Source organism: Corythoichthys intestinalis, chromosome 12 (genome assembly GCF_030265065.1).
Source record: "Corythoichthys intestinalis isolate RoL2023-P3 chromosome 12, ASM3026506v1, whole genome shotgun sequence".
In the NCBI taxonomy this organism is placed as follows: Eukaryota; Metazoa; Chordata; class Actinopteri; order Syngnathiformes; family Syngnathidae; genus Corythoichthys; species Corythoichthys intestinalis.
The window spans coordinates 33,272,955-33,297,245 of NC_080406.1; the positions used below are offsets into that span (position 1 = coordinate 33,272,955).

Below are 24,291 nucleotides of genomic sequence, written 5' to 3' on the forward strand. Positions count from 1 at the left end.
GTTAACACACTGACAAACATGTTGTGATAAGATTGATGAGGTCATTTTTCCTCTCTCTGATCGATTTGTCCCAACGGGAAAACAAAGTCCGACATCCATCATCCGTAGTGCTGACGGAAGAAAATGGAATTAGCATTTTCGTGTTGTTTAAATAAACCGAGGCAGCTTGACGTCACTTGATTTATCGACATGCCAATATAAAGACACAAGCGTGTTTCAACTTCAATCAGTGGGACCACAACACTAATTGTTGCCAATTGGGGACATTTTGCTTTGATAACGGGGAGTTGCAAGGACCCTGTAATGAAGAAAAAAAGCAGCGGCAACATGAAATTGGGCAGACATGCCAACTATGAGAATGGACCATGTCTGAACCTGAAAAGGAAATCGGACATTTTGAATAAAAGTTGAATGAATGTTTGCGTGATCTTGAAAAATTTCAGTTCATAACAATATTGGAGGACGTGCCACCCTTCAAGTTTTAAATGATCCCACAGACTTCACTATTAGTTGATGGGAAACAGGGCGTGGCTGCTCCGTAGGGGGCCTATTTTCAAAAACTTGAAATTCAAATATTTTCAAAACCTAAGCGGCCCAAAACCGAAACGGCCACCTAGGCATGTACGAGTCTCCACGAGCAGCGACATAAAAAAATTCAAAGTCGCTCCTGAATAAAATCCCAATTAATTATTTTTTATATAACTAAAGTTAAAAAGCAATAAAATTCTCAGATTATATGCTTGATGCACAGAATTCACCAAATGCAGAGATAATCACCTATATTTTCAGGATCAATACCAATATTTGACTTATCATATAAGTTTTTGCCCGAAATAGCACCTTAATTAAAAAAAAAATTGGGGTGCAATTTTGACATGATTTCAACAGCTAATAAATCACTCAATTTTCACATCAGAAACTTAATACTTCAGGAAAGCATGCAGAACCATCTTAACTTTACTCAACATAAGCAAATTTTATAGACCCTACTCACGTGACGTCACAGCCACGCCCCCGCGCCATGTTGTCCGTATAGACCCTACTCACCTACGTCACAAAATGGGCGTGTCGCTGTTTCCGGCCGCCATATTGTACGCCATAATAGGAGGAATTTACGAAGCGCTAATGCATTAAAAAGACGAGTATACGGACAACATGGCGCGGGGGCGTGGCTGTGACGTCACGTGAGTAGGGTCTATACTCGTCATGTTAATGCATTAGCGCTTCGTAAATTCCTCCTATTATGGCGTGTTTTTCTGCTCGTTAACATTAATAATCAAAATGATTAAGTCGTGTGTGGCGGTCGGTTGCAAAAACAGAGAAGATAGACGGAGAGACTTGAAGTTTTACCGTATTCCGAGAGACCCGGAGAGGAGACCGAGATTGACTGCTGCAAGTCGACGAGAAAACTGGGCTCCAAACGACTACCACAGATTATGTAGTAGTCATTTTATATCTGGTAAGACGCATTTAATATATATTTAGAGGGTTTTGGGCTGACAACCACAATTAAGATCATTGCTAGGCTAATCGCCGACAACATACACTCAGACGTTGTGAATGAACTACCTGAAAATATATAATTATAAGGGGATAATCAGACAGTTGTCATACAATTAATTTACAATTTCACTATTGAGGTCAAAAGCCAAAAAATAAATTCAACTAGGGACAATTTGGAGTAGTGCTATCGCACTTCATATTTATTACATATTATATATGTATGTAGTGAGAGTGCTATCGCTAAACCATATAAACATTAAAAGCCCTAGCTCCATTGACAAATGACATGAAATACATTAGACTTGACAGTGGATGTTAGCAAGAACAAAAGATTTTGAATTGAAAATTTCGTAACTCACCCTCCGAGCACAAGATTCCTGCCGAATTTTCGTGTCCGAGGACCTGTTTCACCCAACCAGCAACGTAGCATTTATAAGCCTCCAAGCTCTTAAAGTTTTTCAAACTTTCGTGAGAATAGGCTGATTTTGTGTGGACAAGATAGTTGTAAATATCAGGGTCAGGCAAAGATGGCGAAGACAACGGGTCGAAAAACATCGATTTAGGCGTCAAATACGGATCTGGCGAATGGATAAACTGAAGCTTTTCCACGTAACGCCTTTTATGCAACGCATCCAATGAGTTTACAGCGTCAGATAACACCGGGGCTTCCATGAATTGCTCTATAACTTGCACGACTAATTGAAAACAATGAGAATAGGTCTAAAAAATAGGTACAATATGGCGGCCGGATACAGCGACATGTCATTTTGTGACGTAGGTGAGTAGGGTCTATTGGCACCCCTGCAATTCTGTCAGATAATGGTCAATTTCTCCCAGAAAATGATTGCTGCCTCTGGCACTGGACTGCTTGACCGTGTGCATGGCATTATGAAGTCTGAAGACAACCAACAAATTTTGCAACATAATGTAGGGCCCAGTGTGAGAAAGCTCTCTTCCAGCAGGACAATAACCCAAAACACACTTCAAAAAGCACTAGAAAATGGTTTGAGAGAAGGCACCTGAGACTTCTTAAGTGGCCAGCAATGAGTCCAGACCTGAATCCTATAGAACACCTGTGGAGAGATCTGAAAATGGCAGTTTGGAGAAGGCACCCTTCAAATGTTAGAGACCTGGAGCAGTTGGCCAAAGAAGAATGGTTTAAAATTCTAGCAGAGCATTATAAGAATCTCATTGATGGATTCCGGATGCGGTTGTTCGCAGTTATTTTGTCTAAAGATTGCATTACCAAGTGTTAGGCTGAGGGTGCCAATACTTTTGTCCGTCCCTTTTTTTTTAGTTTTGTGTAAAATGATAATGATTAATTTATTTTCATTCTTTTTTGTGTTTTTCATTGCAGGCAAAATAAATGCGGATATTACCACCAAAGCATTTGTAATTGCAATCATTTTCTGGGAGAAATTGAGCATTATCTGACATAATTGGAGGGGTGCTAATACTTTTGGCCAGCACTGTATATACAATCACAACTTATTTAAGTTGAATTCCAATGTCACTATTGCCTCAGCACGTCTTGCGGGCTATCGTTGCGGCCTCGTCGTTTTTAGATTGAAATGTTACATGAACACATAAAAGCTTAATTTTTTTGTATGGATTTAGAAATGTCTAAATTCCTAGTTTGTTTGCCAAAAAACGGGAAATTGGCCGAAAATTACCTGATTATTAAATGGAAAGTTACGCTATTGTGTATGGATACAAAATACAACATGGCGGCCATCTCAAAACAAAAAGCTTTTTAAGTAGAAAATTCTTGGAAATAGATGCGTAAATCCCGGAATTTCTATAGATTCTTGGTTAAAAGCAAATAACACTGGGCAGTTATCATTCATTTTACGAAAATATATCAGGGTAAAGTTACGCAAATTTTTCCCATTCATTTCACTTTTTTCACAACATTTCAAAATGCATGCATTGTGCTATTTTATATAATAATTACTAGAGGCATGCGAAATTTCCGATTCTTAGATTATTCGCGATTTGGCCGTGGAAGATTCGAGAACGATTCACAAACATCCAAGTTCCGGTTATTGAATTATACCAGGTTAAGCAAAACTAAAACACAGTCAGCACGGGCTTTGGGATGCAATGAGGAACGGACCGGGAGTAAATATCATTTTCAACTCATGCCGCTAGATAAAAAAACTATAATTCCTGACTGCGGCCGAGAGCTGCTACAAACAACACCCAGTTGCTAGTTGCTACAAACATACGGCTACAGTAGATATCACATATATGTACAACTAATGCGAAATGACAGACGACGGCGGCGTTAGAACATGGATAGAGAACTGGATGTGAAGTGACAGACTTGCCGGCGTTTGTAAACAGCCGCCATCTTAAAGCAGTAGACTGCTCTAGAAGGCTCTGTTGTAGCAAACCTAATTAACTTTTTATCTAAAATACTCCTAAATCGGCAAACTCTTGACTTGAATCTATCTTTAAATGATGAAACTGTTTCAAAACTTTGACATGTCGAAAGTAGACTGAAGGGAGCAATTTTCACAACTTTAAGGGTTGATTCACAACATTAGATTAATTTAATGTAGTTTAAAGCTGCTGATACAGAATGGGGACTTGAGTATTTTATTTACTGTTTTTAACTGTTAACTTGATACTGAAATAGTAGTTTGGTTTAGCCTGAGAGGATTTTTGAACAATTGTGAACATCAATAATCGATTTATAATTGAATCGGAGCCTTTGAATCGTAATCGAATCGTTAGGTGCCCAAAGATTCCCAACTCTAATAATTATCGTATTTTTCGGACTATAAGTCGCAGTTTTTTTCATAGTTTGGCTGGGGGTGCAACTTATACTCTGGAGCGATTTATGTGTGAAATTATTAACACATTATTATATCATTTCACATGTTATTTTGGTGTTTTGGAGTGACACTGATGGTTTGGTAAACTTGTTAGCATGTTCTTTATGCTAAAGTTATCTGACTAACTCTTAATAGATATGTTACGTTAACATACCGGCCACGTTCTCATTTTGTTGTTCATGCATCACGTAACTTTATCATACTGAACATTTATTCAGCATGTTGTTCTGTATTGTATTTTTATTTTAAATTGCCTTTCAAGATGACATATCTGGTCTATGTGTTGGATTTTATCAAGTAAATTTCCCCCCAAAATGCGACTTATACTCCAGTGCGACTTATATATGTTTTTTTTCTCATCATTGGGTATTTTATGGCTGGTGCGACTTATAGTCCGAAAAATACGGTACCTTAAATCCTCGTACAAATCACTCTTGAGACACTCCTGCCTGCTTGTATGCACTAAAACGTTTGCCTGTTTCCACCTAAATCCGGCATTAGAAAGCAGCGTGCGTTTGAGTTTATTGCAGTGAAAGCTGCCATGACACTCTGCCTGGTCCGGCCCCCTAGAGGCGTTGCGCCCCATTAGGCAAACCAGGCAATTGCCTAGGGCCCCCAGCCAGCAAGGACCCCCAAGAGGGCCAACAGATTTAGCACACGCAGCTTTACTGCAGTGAAAGCCTTGTGTCTGAGTTCCCTGAAGGGGCCCATTCATTCGCTCTACACCCCCCCCCCCTTCACGTGACTCAGACCGAGAGTGAGCGGCGATTTGGCTTTTTTTTAATTGGCGTATATCCAAAATGAAGAGAGGTTATCCTTCTGGAAGCGACAAAAGAAAGAAAAAAAAAAGCAGAAGAGGAGAAAAGGAAGCAAGACAGCGGTGAGTGTACTATGTTACTGTAGTTTTATGTCCTAATGTAGTAGAAGCTGGGAACTTTGAGTGTCCTAAAAAGCGCTCTATGAGACGGAGGCGTTATTATACTTTTATTAAATATGCTATTGCTCCAAGTCGAACTGTCCCCCTTACTTGCACACACTCGAAGGGCCCCATGTTGCTTGTTGCCTGGGGCCCCTGGGGACCCTTGCTACGCCTCTGCGGCCCCCTATGGGATCCCGTTGCACAATGTATGTAGCTGTCTCGTCAACTGATAGTAAAGTCTATGATAATCCACATACAAGTTACTGAAACATGCAGTTTCTGAGTAAATGAATTTGTTCTGAGAACAAAAAAATAACTGAGAAAAGCCTACTGAAAATGTTTTTTTAAATTGGCAAATTGGTTGGAACGACCCCTTAAAATCCACTTTTCAGAAAATCAGAATTGAAGCCTTATTTTTCAAGAAATCTGAAACCAAAATATCCTACCATTCTGTGCAGATGAAAAGGGGAGCAGCAGTAGCAGCATGGTGTTGAAGCAGGCCGAGATGGAGTTCCGCGAAGGCCCACGGGGACGCTGGAGCGAGTGCCACGTGGAGCTGACGCCCTGTGAGCTTCGCCTCTACACCTTGGACAGCAGCGCCAACCGCCAGTTGGGCACTGCCTACTCGCTGTCGCACTGCCAAGGCGTGGTGGCGCCCGCGCCCGGCCAGCCCGCAGACCAGCGCACCTTGCAGGCCGTCTTCTTCAACAGCACGCGGGTACAGCTGAGGGCCGCCACCCAGTGGGAGGCCGGCGAGTGGCGACGCCTCGTGTGGGAGAAGGTGCAAGCGACAAGGCCCGCCAGACAGAAGGTGGAGAAGATGGTCACCTTTCCAGACGCCGCCCCGCTGAGCCGTCCGACCACCCTGCCGCTGTTCAATCAGCGTTGCCAGGACGTCCTCAAATCAGGGCTTTTGCACCAACTTCTGGACCAGAACAACTGGTGTGCCTTCACATTTGTGTTGAGTAGAACCACCCTGCAAGCGTTTCCCACTGAGGGGCGCGCCCCCGTGTCTCGCCCCGTCCGCCAGTACCTGCTGGCCTCCTGCCTGGGCGTCCAGCCGGACCCCGAGGTCCCCGATCATGGGGAGCGCTTCCAAGCGGTGTTCGCCGCCGACACTCTACGACTCCGAGCCGAAACCTCCGCCAAGGCCCTGGAGTGGACAGAAGCCCTGAGGGGGGCGGCAGGTGCACGGCGGCCTGCCCAGGAGGAGTGCAGTGCCCCGGTTCTGCAAGGGGTGCCATTGAGGTCCAGGGAGAGGAAGCATAGGGAACAGAGAGCTAAGAGGCAGTCGGTTACCACCAGCTTCCTCAGTCTTCTCACCTGTGTCGCGGTGGAGAAAGGACTCACCGCTCAGGGATTTACTTGTGCAGGTGAGTATACTGGAGGCCCCTTTTGCATCATTGCCTACTATCTTCTTGTGCTTTTTCAGCTGTTTGTCCTTACCTTCTGATTCTTTCTTGGCATCCTTCTCCTTCATCTTTTCGTTCTACATTTGTTCTTTTTTTCCTCCTCCTTCCACTTGTTCTTCTGTTTCTCCTTCTGTTGAGGTTCAGCTCCCCTTTCTGCTTTTTCTCTTGCTACTGATTATTTCTTCTCATCCTTCTACATTCCATGTTCTTTTTCTGCTGCTTCAAATTCAATGTAACCTTTGGTCTCCTTATTCTAATTCATCTTCTTCATTTTTGTTCTTGTTTCTTCACCTTCTTTCTCATATTTTGTTATCTCTCTTTATGTTACTGCTCCTTTCTCTATGTAGTTTTTCTCCTCCTCCTCATTTTCCTTCATCTGCTTCTTTATTCATGTTTTCCACCTACTCCTAATTTGTTACTCTTTAAAACAAAAAGTCAGTATTGTTTTTGTTTTAATTTAAAAAACAAAAAAACAAAAAGGAAAACAGGAAATATTCTTTTTTATTCCTATTCTAATAGTTTTTTTGTTTTGTTTTTTTTTTTACACCTCTCATAAGGTAAGTGACTGGTCATTTAACCCCTTCAGACCTGCATTTTTTTCTGCAGGGCAAAAAAAAAGATGCACAGTTTTTTTACTCTACTCAAAAACCAAAACAAAGAGATTTTTTTGGTCTGAGGTATTTCATGCTTTTATTGGTTATTTTTAATGTTAATGTGTTTGGACGAGAAATGAGCACTTCACGTTATCCTTTTTGAAGTTTCAAAGAGCCAAAAATAGGAAAGAGGGCGTACCAAACCTCATGATTTGATTTCAATGGGTAAAGTTTCATCCAATTATCTCCCAGAAGTAGCACTAGCAACGAAATTCAATGTATTTATTGGTTTAGAGACGCGAACGTGTCATGTCCTCCTCAGGAGCATGCTTAGGTCTGAAGGGGTTAAAAAAAAATTCCCTAATGTTAATTAGTCTTGTATTTTTTTTTCCATTATATACTATACATATTACTTTATACTTTACTTTTTAAAAATTATTTTTACAAATGAATTTATGAATAAAAACATGTTAGCACATTCACTACCATTGACAGCAAAATACATAAAATCCATTTAAATTGGGATGACTGGCATTGTGTTATCAATCATGCTTCAGCACCGTACGATCGCTGCCAACCCCTTACAGTCTAAATTGATTATTTGGACCTCCATTGCTGTCAACGCCAGCCAATTATATAAGAAAATTAAAATTAATACAATTTCAATGATGAAATAGTTAAACACTGATTATACCCACTAATTACGCTCTAAAGTCTGTTTTTTGTGCACTGTCATTTTTCATATTTGAACCAAAGTACACCATTATCACAAGCCTCCTTACCGATAAATGTCCATTTTCTAAATTTCCCAAGGACTCCGTGGTTTTTAATTGTTATTTTGGAAAGAAAAGTGTATACTTTACAAAAGTAAAGTATAACCATGAGGTTGAGTAGTAGAAGAGTAGAATAGTAAAAATAGTAGAGACATTAATATTGGTATGTCTTCAAAAATACTGTATGCCGGTTATAGCTCTACAAACAGTATTACCCCTTACTTGGCGATTCCTCCCTCTGGTTTGGTTTTCATTGTAAAAGACACACATGCACTCGTTCTTTTTCAGTGGTCACCCATCACGGAAGCTGGAGTGTTTTGTCAGTATGAAAGAAAATACATCAAAGCTCCATTTTAAAACACACACACACACACCCTGTCCTCTTAGAGGTGTGCAGGTCCGGACCCGCGGCGAGCAGATGAAAGCCCGCTGTCGGCCCTCATGCCGTCTCCCACCGCCGTGCGTTCGTCCCTTTCAGGTCAAAGTGAAGCCCTAGCCCCCACCACGTACCCCCTCGCCACCGCAGCGAGCCGAGGTACAATCGGTAGACCTTTTGAGCTGCGTTTGAATTCCCATTCATCTTCCCGTCCTCGCAATAAAAGATCAGAGCGGGGCGGCGGAAACCGCTAGAAGCTTTAGCGACAATTAGCAGGAGAGTGAAGCTCTCAAAATGGTGGACAGTGTGTGAGTTGACCCACCAATTTTTAACTTCGAAGGTAACATTACTGTCAATAGCAGTGTTGTTTTTGGCAGCCCTTTTAATTTTTGTCTTAGTCGAAAATATTTTTTAGTCTTAATCATATCTTAGTCAATTCCAAATGTTTTCGTCTTTGTCTGGTTTTAGTCGATGAAATCTCATACAAATTCCGTCTAGTTTTAGTCGTCAGTTACTCAAAAAAAGTTTTGTCTGTAAAATTCAAATTCAAAGTTTCAGTCCAAGAATAAATAAAGGTTTCCAACTATTTCAAATGAACATGAGCACATATTGTATTGTCTACAAGGACAACGCCAACTTATTATTATAAGTACACATCTGCATAACATTGTGTCATTTTTAATATTAAAGAAAGTAATATAGAACAACTTACAATAAAAAAAAAAAAAATTATTAACATTGTTTTGTTTGTAACAGAAAAGACTTAAAGTGCATCGCTTTGCCTGAATTAAAATAAAAGAAGTCACATACAAACTGTAAAAATGCACTCAAGGTACACTTTTGGACCATTTAACACTGAATTATTTTTTAATAAAATCAATAGGTTGAATTCAAACTGATTAGCAACATTAACTCATGAGGACAATATACCATACAATTTGACCAAAAAAACCCCAAAAATTAATAGAACAAAAATGACGGTGTCATTGTACAGAGGGACAGTTTTTATTTTTGCTTCAGGCAGTAGCAGCTCCTTTGCTAAGGTGTGGGGTTATTTTGCACTGAGCAACTTGGTATGGCACTGCATATGATGCTAATAGCGCTCGCTGGTTTACTGATGTAACACTGACAAAGCGGGATGATTGTTGGCAATATTCGGCACGTTTTCACTTAAAACAATCAAGCGAGTCATCAGTGTGATTGGGGTCTAATGTCTTTAAGTGACACCTTAATTTATTTGGCTTCCTGCTGTCCGCTGGGTTTAGACACAGTTAACAGACTGGTCTTTCCTCGTCTCCCACTGTATAAAAAGTAAAAGCCAAATGCTACATTCGCTTCGTCATATTTCCTCGTCTTACAGTAGCTCTTCATAACTCCAGTATTCTGTGCTGTGTGCTTATGATTAGAACAAATATACTTTGCACGCTCTGAAAATAAGAGCAACACTGCCACCCACCAAGTGAATGTGCAATTACACTATACACATTTTCTATTACGGCAAAAACGTATGTTCCCCGAGGTCGCATGTGCCACTGATGCTGCGCACCACACTATTTGACAATGATTAGCGCCCTCAGTCCATTGCGGATTTTTTTCCAATTAAAAAAATTATATATAAATACAGGTGAGCTGTCCCTATTTGATCAGGTAGTCTCCCTCTTCCTCCTGCTGCTTTTCTTGGTCTGGCAGTGCACTGGACTTGCTTATTAAAGTTAACAATGATTGACATCTCTGGCAAACCTTAATATTTGCCAGAGATGCCTGGCAAGCCGAAACTTCAAAGCGCCACATGCGTCAATCATCGTTTAGCTTGTTAAACAGTTGCTGTGGCAACTCGTGTGGAAATGAGCAGCTTGAGCGGATTTGAGTGGACAATTTAATAAAGGCAAGCATTTTTCTACTTTATTCTTGTTTAAAATTAATTCAGTGGGAAAGTAATATGGTTAAAACTCATAATTATTACATTTGAAGTGTTTAAAAACCATTTATTAAAATATATATATACATAAAAGTTTTTTTTAATTGTACTTTGGGAAAAAGGTGAAAAAAATTCTTTTCTAATGCTAAATCTGAATAAATACATTGAACACATCAAAAAAAGAAAAAAAAAATATTTTTTTAGGGGGCCCTACTTCGCGGTATTTCACTTACCGCAGCGGGTTCTGGTCCCAATTAACCGCGAAAAACGAGGGTTCACTGTACTGCTCTAGACTTACTGACCAGAAAAACCAAGTGGCTCTGCTTTAGACTAGCCAATGATTTAAGAGGATGCTCGCTATTCTGAAGCTAATGCTAACGGGAGGATTACATTTAGCGTCTAATGATCACTCACCACAGACCTTTAAAGGCTAAACCAACACTGCATATTCTGTCTTGCCAAGATTAGAAAACCAATCTTATCGTGTTTCCAAACAAGCAAGACAGAGCGTAGCCTATCTTGAGAGACATCCTAAGCTCCGGTGAGGCGAGAGACATCTCACCTGAGTGACACGACCCAAACACTGCCACGTTGCAAGCTGACGTACTCTACGTACAATATGGAAATGTCCCGCATTGTGAACACATGACAGAAACGATGTTGCATTTTCGTCTCGAAGTAGTCTCGTCCAATGAAAACTGGCATTTGTCTCGTTATGTTCTAGTTTCTCAAGCCATATTTTGAGCTCGTCACGTCATCTTCAAGAAAAAATCGTTCGTCGACGAAATATTTTCGTTATTGTCATTGTTGACGAAACAGCACTGGTCAATAGCAGTAAAGTGGCTGTGTTAAAGGGGATAGTGGTACCAATTCTGCAAAAATTGCTTGAAAAGGGTTATACATATAAATTAGCCTTGTCTTTTAACACATTAGCAAATACCCACAAATTGATGTTTTTTTTCAGTGTTCCCTTTTCTGTAGACATGTCTTTTTTCTACCTCTGATGCTCCCTCTGAATTATCCATGAGTAAGTAGACTGAACACCTCCATTCATTGCTGGTACCTTACAAATAACAAAGTGCGGTCTTGTGCAGGCTAACACATGTTGTTGTCGCTTCCTGATGATAATCTGGACTCTTTTCTTCTTCGTCTTTCTTTCTTTTTCACGCTGTCGCAGATGTTTGATAAAACACACCTGTGGTTGTGGGTTTGTTTGCGTGTGCGCGTGTTTGGGTGAAAATGGGACAAAAGCGATCAAGATGATCAGAGGGAAGAATGAATTTGTTCTTAAGCTCTTGTGTTGTGACTACAGCCTCAAGCGTGACGGCACGAGACAGCACTTACACGGGTGGGTTTTAAGAGGTGTGTTAGGCCTTGTTTTGACTGGGAGGCAAAATCTGATTTTTAGCCAATCCAGATTGGAACTGGATGGCTTTTTTGTCGTCTGAACAGTCACAAAGCACAGAAATCAGATTTTTGAGAGACTGATTGAAACCACATACAGTGGGGCAAATACGTATTCAGTCAACCACCAATTGTGCAAGTTCTCCTTCTTGAAAAGATTAGAGAGGCCTGTAATTGTCAACATGGGTAAACCACAACCATGGGAGACAGAATGTGGAAAAAAACAACAGAAAATCACATTGATTTTTAAAGAATTTATTTCCAAATTAGAGTGGAAAATAAGTATTTGGTCACCGACAAACAAGCAAGATTTCTGGCTGTCAAAGAGGTCTAACTTCTTCTAACGAGGCTCCACTCGTTACCTGTATTAATGGCACCTGTTTTAACTCATTATCGTTATAAAAGACACCTGTCCACAATCTCAGTCAGTCACACTCCAAACTCCACTATGGCCAAAACCAAAGAGCTGTCGAAGGACACCAGACACAAAATTGTAGACCTGCACCAGGCTGGGAAGACTGAATCTGCAATAGGTAAAACGCTTGGTGTAAAGAAATCAACTGTGGGAGCAATTATAAGAAAATGGAAGACATACAAGACCACTGATAATCTCCCTCGATCTGGGGCCCCATGCAAGATCTCACCCCGTGGCGTCCAAATGATAACAAGAACGGTGAGCAAAAATCCCAAAACCACACGGAGGGACCTAGTGAGTGATCTACAGAGAGCTGGGACCACAGTAACAAAGGCTACTATCAGTAACACAATGCGCCGCCAGGGACTCAAATCCTGCACTGCCAGACGTGTCCCCTTGTTGAAGCCAGTACGCTTCCAGGCCCGTCCGCGGTTCGCTAGAGAGCATTTGGATTATCCAGAAGAGGACTGGGAGAATGTGTTATGGTCAGATGAAACCAAAATAGAACTTTTTGGTAGAAACACAGGTTCTCGTGTTTGGAGGAGAAAGAGTACTGAATTGCATCCGAAGAACACCATACCCATTGTGAAGCATGGGGGTGGAAACATCATGCTTTGGGGCTGTTTTTCTGCAAAGGGACCAGGACGACTGATCTGTGTAAAGGAAAAAATGAATGGGACCATGTATCGTGAGATTTTGAGTGAAAATCTCCTTCCATCAGCAATGGCATTGAAGATGAGACGTGGCTGGGTCTTTCAGCATGACAATGATCCCAGACACACAGCCACGGACACAAAGGAGTGGCTTTGGAAGAAGCATTTCAAGGTCCTGGAGTGGCCTAGCCAGTCTCCAGATCTCAACCCCATAGAAAATCTGTGGAGGGAGTTGAAAGTCCGTGTTGCCCAACGACAGCCCTAAAACATCACTGCTCTAGAGGAGATCTGCATGGAGGAATGGGCCAAAATACCAGCAACAGTGTGTGAAAAGCTTGTGAAGAGTTACAGAAAACGTTTGGCCTCCGTTATTGCCAACAAAGGGTACACAACAAAGTATTGAGATGAACTTTTGGTATTGACCAAATACTTATTTTCCACCATGATTTGCAAATAAATTCTTTCAAAATCAAACAATGCGATTCTCTGTTTTGTGAGGTACCAAGAGGTTCCCACCCATAATGCACTATTAGTGACACCGAATTGCGAACCATTTGCATGTTGGTCATTGTGTGTGGACTGAACTTGATGCCATGATGCCTCCTCACTGCTGTGCACAGGCTGTCAGCGTCCAGTGGGCGCCTCCCGAGGCAAAGCCAAAGTGTGCTACTACAGCGGCTGGTATTACTGCCAAAACTGCCACCAGGACAACACCTTCCTCATTCCTGCCCGCCTGTTGCACAATTGGGACACCAGTAAGCACAAGGTAGTGCAAACACTCGCACTGTTATATCGTGCTTAATAGAAGTTATCACAATAAAGCTGGTTTAAACATCTTGGTCAGGTGTCCAAGCAGGCGAAGGAGTTCCTGGAGTTTGTGTATGAGGAGCCCCTGCTGGACGTACAGCAGCTCAACGGGGGTCTGTACGAGCACTGCGAGCCTCTCAGTGCCGTGTTGCGCTTGCGTCAGCAGCTGCAGTCGCTACGCGCCTACCTGTTTAGCTGCCGCGCCACTATCGCCGAGGACCTGCGGCGAAGGTACGGTTAACATGCCATTCATCGAAGGGGATCCTTTTCAGAGTCTTCTGCAATGATTTTGACGCGGGACCACCTGAACATACATGCACGTCTGCGTTTACATGTGTGGGTGGGGCGCATGTTTGCACATTTTCAAACATGGTATAATTGATGATGGTCGTGCAGCTAAAACATTTGCAGGGTCATTAGTCTTGTGCCTTTTTTTCCCCTCTAGAAGAAGCACACCACATATTTAGTCTACATCAGTTTTATCTTGATATTGTCTCTACATAGAATATTCACTTTAATTGAAAAGAGAAGAAAAGTTGTTTTTAAATATGTTTTTAGTTTAATTGTACACTTATTTTTAATGTACAATAATATCTACTGAATTTAAATCTTATATGCATATGTATTTTATTTGAATTTAATTGAAATATTTAATGTTAATCTAATGTAATATTTAATGTAGTAATGTACATTATTAACTTTGAAAGTTAAAAGAGTTGGAAAGTTCAAGGATAAAATGTTACAAGTGCCCAAAACTATATTTTGAAAGTTGTTTTTTTTTTTTTTTTTTTTTTTTAAATGAGAACAAAAAACGCAGAAACTGTTTTGTTTTTTCATTTTGTTTTTGTAATTTTCAATTTGTTTAAATAAGATTATTTTAAGAGCAAATATTAGAATAAATACATTTAAATTAAGAAAAAATATATTTTTAAATAGTTTAAGTTAACTTAGTTACATATTTTTGTCTTTTGGTAACTTCCCCCCCCTTAAATGTAGTTGTAAGTCCTGTATGTAATGTGTACAAAGCCGCATCTCATTGATTTATTTTTCCGTTCTTTTTAAATGTTTATTTTAGATCCATACAAACTACTTCCTTGCCTTCATTTTTGGCTGTTTCAAAGCAGTACACACACCCAACACACACACACAGAGTGATCACAGAAAAGCCACGTTTAAACATTGTGACAAAGATGGATGACCCATCTACATTCATTTTTCTGCCTTTGCTCCACAGAATTTTCCCTCGAGAGTATTTGCTGCAGCACATTCACCTCTACTCCATAGCTGACCTGCAGCAGGTAAACACGCACACAAAGGTGTAATATTTGTGCATGAAAATGCAACGGTTGACCGTAAGAAGTTGTGTAACAACACAAAAAGGTTGCACTTGTCCTTAAGACATTATACAGTGTTGCCTTGAAAAAATTTATTTAATCCTTAATCATACTCATATTGTGAAAGATTTATATGATAAATCATCTGTCCTTATTTTTGAAATGACTGGAAATACAATTACAGTGAAGACCTGCATCATATCTCAAGGAACCACTATCACAAAAATTCAATGTCGTGTCCATTCATGTGACACTATATATCCTTAAAAATGGCCAAGTTTGTAATTTTAAAAAATTCTGAAGTCATATGATATATATGTACAGTGGTACCTTTATATACGAAGTTAATTTGTTCCAGGACCTTTTTTGTAAGTCGAAATGGTCGTATGTCGAACAGGATTTTCTTATAAAAATACATTATAATTCCATTAATTCGTTCCACTGCCCGAAAACCTACACGAATCAGGTTCTAATGCGGCAAATGCATTTTGCGTGGTGCACCTGAACGCACCGCGTGCCTGACGTGATAGCGTGAGGGAGGACTTTTTACTTTCACTTTTCATGTTCAGCTGCGGCGGACAGTAGGCATGTTGTGTTGCACAAGTTCTGAAATAAATGATAAAAAAAACTGACAAAGCTGGTGATTTTTGGGACGATGTTACAATCATAATAGTTGTCATTAGGGATGGGAATCGAGAACCGGTTCTGAGTGTTCTGATTCCATGGAATCGCTTGGCTAATTTTTTAACGATTCTGTTAATTGGTTCCAACCAGCCTTAAAATTTGCGCATGTTACACACTTACGAATCAGCAAGCACGGCAACACATATGCCAATGGCGATACATCTAATCAAGTGTAACCTGGAGAGAGTTGTTGCCGAGTCAATTTACATTGACTTTCACAGGTCATTTTATTATTCATGAGACTACATAAAGAAAAAAAAAAAAAAAGTCTATTAATGGGTCTATCATATTCCTCGTCAAATACTCTATAAGAAAAATTTAACATATATGCATCTAAAATAATCCTAACAGATTTTATTAGCAATTTTAATACTCCTGTTAGAAAGATTCCATGGGTATGCGTTCGCTCTCATAGCAACCAGTCAGTTAGTTCCGGTTATTGTCCTACGTCATGCGCCCTGCGTATACGAGACTAGGTGCGCATTTCAAGAGAGTACGGCCACCTGTTAGAGGAAGTATAATCTGTGCGTCCATGAACAAATGTAAGTATTTCCTCTTCATGCCATAAAGCTCTTATAAGTTAGAGGCGTTATCAGCGTGACCGTTATATGTTTTTACTGTTACGTCGGCTGGTTGCTCCCGCTCGTTCTCGCTGCGTCGAGTAAGAGGGAATGTGTTAGTTTAGCTTCTTAAAATGATGTTGTGCATCCATATAAGTGTAAAGTGCTTAGTTTTCGCCACTTTTTTGGCCAAGACCGCACATGCACGCAGCGTGCTTCCTAGTTGTGCACGCGTAAGCCTCACCTTTTCCCTTTTTTTTTACCCCCTACATTAACATTCTTGGAACCATGTTGATTTCTCTTACAAGAATATCCGCCGTACATCCGTCTTGCAGGAAACAAAGAAACTGCGGCGCTGTCATAAATCGTCGTATTTCAAGCATGTCGTCGGATGTAGAAACAAATAGCAAGTCAAATTTTTCGTTGGATGTCGAAAAGATCGTGTGTCGAAGCGATCGTATGTCGATGTACCACTGTAGTAGTGCTGTCAGAAAAAGCCAAAGTTAGCCAAAGATTTCAACCTGATCCTCCATATCCTTGTGCCCGCATGCGGTGCTTCTCGGGTGGCTACGAGAGCTGCGCAAAGCACCAGACAGTTCATAGCTGTATTTTAATCCAAACATGCTCGAAAACAACCATAATGGGTGGCACAAAGCAGACAGGTTCATCATGCTCGTCACGATGCCTCAAACTTCCTCCTTTTTTTTTTTTTTTTTTTTAAATTGTAATTTTTGAAGAAATAATAATTTAAAATATTTTGTATTTACATAATGTCTTGTCCAGGGAAACCAAGACAACGAAAAGTTTTTGTATAATGATGATATTTCTTTATGACAAACTGCAGTTCAGAGAAAACAGTGCAACAGGGAATAATGTCTGTAACACAGTGTCTCTTTTGAAACGGAAGCGATACCTGCCTTTATAGACTTCCAGTTCCTGAGAGGAGTCTAACACTAAGAAGTGACCTTAGATGGCTATTATTAAAACGTGTGGGTTGGTATTAGTTGAACAAATATGGCATTGCTAATGTTGAATGTGATCTTTAACATGCGGCATTCACACCTGTTAGGCACATCCTATATCAACTTTTGTTAGTTTATCTAAAGGGCAGGAAGTGCACAAGTTATCATGCTAAATTTTGCAGATGTGGTTTAACCAGTCTAGACTCAAATTTCCATCGCAATATCGTTGGGTTCTTTTGAAGTCCAAACTACGAAGGGTTGGAAAGGCCATAATTAATCACACGTAAAAAAAAATTTTTTTTAAATGCGTCAAAGGGGATTTTCATTAACGCCGTTATTAATGCATTTAACTGACAACGATTACATATGGCGGAAAACACTCAGGTGACTCAAAGTTCCGCTCTGAGACCCCCAATTTGGCCATATTTCAAAATTGTCCTATATGCATGTGTGTTACATAATTGGAAAGCTTAAAATCTTAATTTTCTGGGGGAAGAAAAATTTTCAACAGGAGGGCATCTTTAAAAAAAAAAAAAAAAAATTTTAAACAGCAAAACTCTAACAGGAGGCGAGAGCACGCAAGAGCAGAATTAAAGACGCCACGATTTTAAGGAGATATAATCTAGGGCTGTCCCAAACGACTAATTTTCTCCCGATTAGTCAGCCGACTATTTTTACGATTAGTCGACTAATCTAATAATTAAAAAAAACATATATATATTTTTTTGTTTACTAATTTAGCAATGAAAGTTTTGTTGACGCTTATCAATTCACAAAAAAACATATTGGAACACTTAAATTATTTATTAAAGTACAAATAAACACGTAAATAACAATAATAAATCACAAATAAACAATGAGTTCAAATGCTGATAGAATTAACTAGTGTAGCATCCCGATTGAAAAGATGGTCTCTTAAACTGATGGTTTACAACTTTTATTCCATCCTTGATGTAATCACACTGTAAGAGCTACGGTGCACACAAATAAAAAAACACAATTAGAAATTAACGAAAACTTTTCACCTTTTTCCTTTTAAACCTTATTTATATATCAATGAATTGCCTATATGAATTGCCTTTACCTTAATTTATTACCTTATCATTGACAATCTCTCCCTTGAGTGCAATCACTGTATATACTGTATATATTTATGACCTTTTAACCTTATATAATTTTGTATTCCATAAAATAAACCATAACATGAAATAAACCTTTCAGTTAGCATTAAGAACAATACTAATAGCACTTATAGGCCATTGTCAATGAAACATTATTATTTAGTAAGGCGACAGCACCCTCTGATGTACAAAAAATGAAAAAACAAAAAAAAATTTACAAACCGGGTGACGGCGCTTGAGGTGTTTATTCACGGCCGACGTGCAGCCAAGCTTGGCATTGAAGAGACCGGAGAGAAGAGTGTACCCTCCTTTGTTTCTTTGAAATAAGTAAATGTTTTGGACACTCTGGTGCGCTTTTTTGGCTTTGTGCTGCTTTCCCTGCTTGCATACAGAGCATCCGACATTCTGAACTTTCCGCGCATATATTTTTTTAACCCTTCATTAACCGTCGACGGGATGTTGTGCTCGTCGACGGATTTACGTCATCGATGACGTCGACTAAGTCGACTAGTCGGGACAGCTCTAATGTAATTGCGTACGTACCTTGTTTTGATCCAAAAACTCCATGTAGCATGTATCACCGAGAGTCAAAACACAGCTGTGAATGGCCACAGCTGGATTTTTGGGGGATTTTATGGGTGAAACATGGTAATATACCAAGGGTGGCGATGCAGAAATCGCAGACATCGAGGAGTGGTCGAGATTTTCATTTTCATATATTTACCCTTTCAAACGTTTTTTTTTTTTTCAATTCTTCTTTGTTTCGATTGATTATTTATCATCTAAAATATTGGAGGAAATGCGACAGTAATGAAAAAAATACAATTAAGCGATAGTTATGATGTAGATATCCGTGACTTTTTTACAGACGCCAATTTTTTCATAGTGACGTTGTTTAAAAGTTTAAAATATGCGAGTGAATAACTTTTTCAAGTCGTTTTTTTTTTTTAACTTAATATTAGATATCATACAATGATTCCAAGATAAAAATGACAGACATTTTGAATAGTAAATACAATTAAATACCTTATGTCTAGGTTGAAACAAAAGTGGTTGCGCGACATCTGTAAACAGGGGTTTTCAGGGTAAAACGGACATACAGTGGGGAGAACAAGTATTTGATACACTGCCAATACCCATTGGCAGTGTATCAAATACTTGTTCTCCCCACTGTATATACCAAATATGTCAAATACAGTAGTTTCTTTTAAAGAGGAGTGCAAGAGCAGAAACTGCTCTTTCAGCCTTGTCTGTGTTTTCCGCCATATATATACTAGTATATATATTAGGGGTGCAATGGTTCAGTTAGCCCACGGTTTGGTTTGAACCTCGGTTTTGGGATCACGGTTTCAGTTCGGTTTCGGTTTGCGTTTGCATTTTTTTTTTTTTTTTTAAACTGCCTTTTTTTTTTTGCTTTTAAAAAAATGAAATAAACACTTAAAATGTAAACATTTTTGACTGTTAAAATGCCTCTTAGCTCTTTGGCTAGTGTAGTGACTGACTACTGAAATACACACACAGTAGTAAAAAAGTTACTTGGCAAAGTAACTGGTGATACCTTGCACTTTTTTTTTTTTTTTCATAAAAAAAAAAAAAAAAAAAAAAAAAAAAAACATAGTAACCTTTGCTATGTTTGGAGGTCATTTAATGTTGTGAACCAACCGTTAAAGTTGATAAAATTGCTCCCGTTTTTGCATTAGTTCCCTTCTGTCTACTTTAGACATGTGAAAATTTTAAAACTCTTTCATTCTTTAAAGATAGACTCAAGTCAAGATTTTGCCGATTTAGGAGTATTTTAGATAAAAAGTGTACACATTAAAAAATCAGTGCTCACTTGTACAAATTACGCCAAGACCGTACAACTTGTTATAGTGAACTGTCACAGTTAGGTAGTAGCACTCTGTAGCACGGGACGTCCAACTATCAGTGGTCAGGGCGAAACTATGTGCTTTACCGAAATCATCTTCGATGGCTTTGTGTGCCATTTCATAAATGTCGGGGATTACGTTGTTGGAGAAATACGTCCGCGAGGGAACAATGTAATGCGGGTCGTTGCAAATAAATTAACGAAGCCCGCCGTGTGTTTTCACTGGTGTCATCTTCAGGGTTGTCCTGCCCTGAGAAAGTGATATCTGTGGGTGATGCCGGCTGAGGTGCCGGAGTCATGCTATAAAAGTGTTGCCATTAGCATGGGGAACAAGCGCTGAGCAATGCTTGCAATTATTTTATTTTTTTTCAATATTTTCTCTCCCTCCGCATTGTAGTCTACGGGGAAACCAAAATGTTGCCACACAGCAGATTTGAAAGAAGCTGGTGCTTCCTCAAAATTCGGTCTCTCCACTCCTCCGCTCGCCATAGGTATTTGTTTTCTTTCTTGTTTCACTTTCACTTCGCTCGTAAGCGAGAGAGGGCGTTACTCTGCTTCTATTACACAGGTGCTTGACAGCGATCCGACATTTACTTGCGGGGTGGGAATTTCTCCACAGCGGTGCCTCACGTCACTCACAGGCACACAGAGCTCGATCAATTCATTTCACAAGCGTTCGGAATACATTAATTGCAAAACAGAAAAGGCGCGGTTCATAAAGGCGTATTGAACCGTACAAGGCGAACCGTACGGTTCAGCTTTTAACTGCAAACCGTTGCACCGCTAATATATATATACTGTATATGTGCATAGTCCCACAAATCCTATATTTGAGTAGCAATGTGGCAATTTTTCATGTATAATAGTTGCTTGCCATTAAAAGTCAATTATTTACTTAGAAATAGACCAGAGAAATAATATTTAAGTTGCATCAATCCTAAAGTTTCCAATTTTTGGGGGCGGGGGGATTCACTGTATATCCATATCTTATTGCAGTTGCTAGACGTCCAATGACAATCAAGGCATTCATTCATTCATAGTAGACTTCTAATCAATTTGACTGGGTTGCTGACAGAGAATGAACACTTATTCATTCGCTGCAAGCCTTGCCACTTCAAATGGATTGAACATTTAGCCCTGTCAGTGGCAGCCAATGAGTTAAAGTAAAAGGTAATTAGAATTTCATTCTGCCAAGTATCCAAATCAGCATCCAAAAATCCATATTTTGTCAGGGTCAAATCAGAAATAGCATTGTACGAAAAATGTTGTCAACGAAATAATGTACTGTATATGCTCTCACGTCAACCTATAATATGTACAGTATATTCAGTAGAGATAGTCTCCGGGTTACGAACAGGTTCCATTCCTACACTAGCGACGTTACCCAAATTTCTGTGTAAATCGGAATTAACCCTTTAAGACATGAAAAACAATTATTATTAGGGCTGTCAAAATTATCGCGTTAACGGGCGTTAATTATTTTTTTTAATTAATCACGTTAAAATATTTGACACAATTAACGCACTAGGCCGGCTCAGACAGATTTAAATGTCAGTACAGTGAAAGGCCAACTTGTTAATTGTGTTTTATGGAGTTTTTCCGCCCTCTGCTGGCGCTTGGGTGTGACTTGCATATGTGATGTGGCGTAATGTCGCCCTCTGCTGGCGATTCAGTGCAGCTGATTATTTGGGTTTCGGCGCGCTTTTCTGACGTGATTATATGTTGACGCGAACTCACACTAATAGACAGTGCTATTCAGACCAGCTAACGTCCGCATCCAGTATTCAGTGGCAGTTCTCATAGCCCCATCACACTGTTTGTGTCTAATACATGCATCGCTTGTGAGTTATATTCCTCCTTTGTTTATATTCATGAGCATTAGATAGTTATTGATGATGTGTATCTGAATTTGTTCACATATATGGTGAAATGCAGTTACATTGTTAGATGCTTGTGAGCTAATTGGCTAGTGCTACTGCTCAAATGGACACGTGTGTGTACATTTTATGTTATTTTGTGATTTATGCAAGTTATTGACACATTGCCTTGTTATTTTCAGTTTTACAAAAATACAAGAAACGTGCTCCTGTCAAAAAGAGATGACTTCAGTAAAGCCCATGCAACTTTGCCACACCGTCTGATTTCTTTTTGGAACTTATGTTCGCTATCTGTCAATTTGTGTACTCACACACATTGAGGACAGAATAGGGCTACTAGAGCTGGGAATCTTTGGGCACCTAACGATTCGATTACGATTACGATTCAGATGGTCCGATTCGATTCTAAAACGATTATTGATGCACCCCCCCCCCCCTTTTTTTTTTTTTTTTTTTTTTTTTATATTTTGTACATTTGTTCCAAAATTGTTCAAAAATACTCTCAGGCTGAACCAAACTACTATTTCAGTATCAAGTTAACATATAGCAGTAAACAAATATACAAAAATAACAGTAAATAAAAAACTCCAGTCCCCATTCTGTATCAGCAGCTTTAAACTACATTCAATTAATTTAATGTTGTGAATCAACCGTTAAAGTTGTTAAAATTGCTCCCGTTAATCCATAATTTCCCTTTTGTCAACTTTCGACATGTGAAAGTTTTAAAACTATTTTAAAGATAGATTCAAGTCAATATTTTACCGATTTAGGAGTATTTTAGATAAAAAGTTAATTAGGTTTGCTTGGAAGGTTCGCTACAACAGCCTTGCAGAGAAGTGTACTGCTTTAAGATGGCGGCCGTTTACTACGTCTGCATCTAGCTTTTTGTAGATGTGCTGCAAACGCTACCGCTACCGTAGTGCATCTAGTCTTATATAAATGATATCTACCGTAACATTATGTGGATGACGTACTTTTGTAGCAGCTTCAGGTATGTTGTTGTGTTTTTTTATCTCGTGGCATGAGTTGAGCTAGAGCCGTGAGTTGAGCATTGGCATTACCCGAGGGGCCGGGTAATGAGAAGCATGATGTTTAGCTACTCTCGCTCCGTTGCTCATTGACCGCGCGGCGCGCTGAGTGTGTTGTACTTCCGCTTTACTTGGCATATTTCAATAATCGGAATTTGGATGTTTGTGAATCGTTCTCGAATCTTCCACGGCCGAATCGCGAATAATCTAAGAATCGGAAATTTTGCACACCTCTAAGGGCTACTAGTTTATTTTTTGATTGAAAATTTTACAAATTTTATTAAAACGAAAACATTAAGAGGCGTTTTAATATAACATTTCTATAACTTGTACTAATATTCATCTTTTAAGAACTACAAGTCTTTCTATCCATGGATCACTTTAACAGAATGTCAATAATGTTAATGCCATCTTGTTGATTTATTGTTATAATAAACAAATACAGTCCTTATGTACCGTATGTTGAATGTATATATCCATCTTGTCTTATCTTTACATTCCAACAATAATTTAGAGAAAAATATGGCATATTTTATAGATGGTTTGAATTGCGATTAATTGCGATTAATTACGATTAATTAATTTTTAAGCTGTAATTAACTCGATTAAAAATTTTAATCGTTTGACAGCCCTAATTATTATACATCATTGTACCGTCCTCGCCCTCGACATGCTAGACACCGAGCTAAGCTCCGAAATGACGCTGACAGACGTCTGTGTGGTTTGCTGGCTTTATTCGGCTGCTCATGACATCAACACTTGCAGAATGAAATAAAAATGAAATTAAATCAGTTTCATCTTGAGTAACAGCAGTTCAAATTTGGGTTTATAACTAGCTGCTGATACAACAATAACAATCCACACAAGTGATTAGCATGTATCAGTTAGCATCCGCACATCATCAAAAACAATCACATAAACTCGCCCCAAGTATTCGACCATAATTGAAAACGCACAATAAACAGTACAAATGGTGTTACTGTATATACAGGTGTTGCCTCTGTGGATGCTTCACAAGCAACAAATGTGCGCGCAGGCTTGCGGGCTTTCCCTTCTCTCTCTTGCTCGGCTGCGGGACTTCTTCGTTGGAACAAATGCGCTCTTCCTCGTGTCCGCGCATGCCCTTGTGCTCTTTTCGTGTGTACATGCGCTCTTCCTCGCGAGCCATTAGTACTACCTGCTCTACGGTTCCTGTATCGTGAAGTCAAAATCAGGTCAAAGTCAAAGTCGGGTACGTCATAACTG

General features: G+C 39.5%; 1 protein-coding gene across 2 annotated transcripts in view; it reads left to right on the forward strand.

Annotated features, from left to right (window-relative positions):
- plekhm3 (pleckstrin homology domain containing, family M, member 3) overlaps positions 1 to 24,291 on the forward strand; it is a 46,245-nt gene that overhangs the window by 8,793 nt on the left and 13,161 nt on the right. For both annotated transcript variants that reach the window (XM_057852940.1, XM_057852941.1), the window contains exons 3-6: positions 5,721 to 6,635; positions 13,427 to 13,572; positions 13,651 to 13,844; positions 14,848 to 14,911. In XM_057852940.1, the coding sequence (XP_057708923.1) occupies positions 5,721 to 6,635; positions 13,427 to 13,572; positions 13,651 to 13,844; positions 14,848 to 14,911 (1,319 nt within the window). The remainder of the gene's footprint in view (positions 1 to 5,720; positions 6,636 to 13,426; positions 13,573 to 13,650; positions 13,845 to 14,847; positions 14,912 to 24,291) is intronic.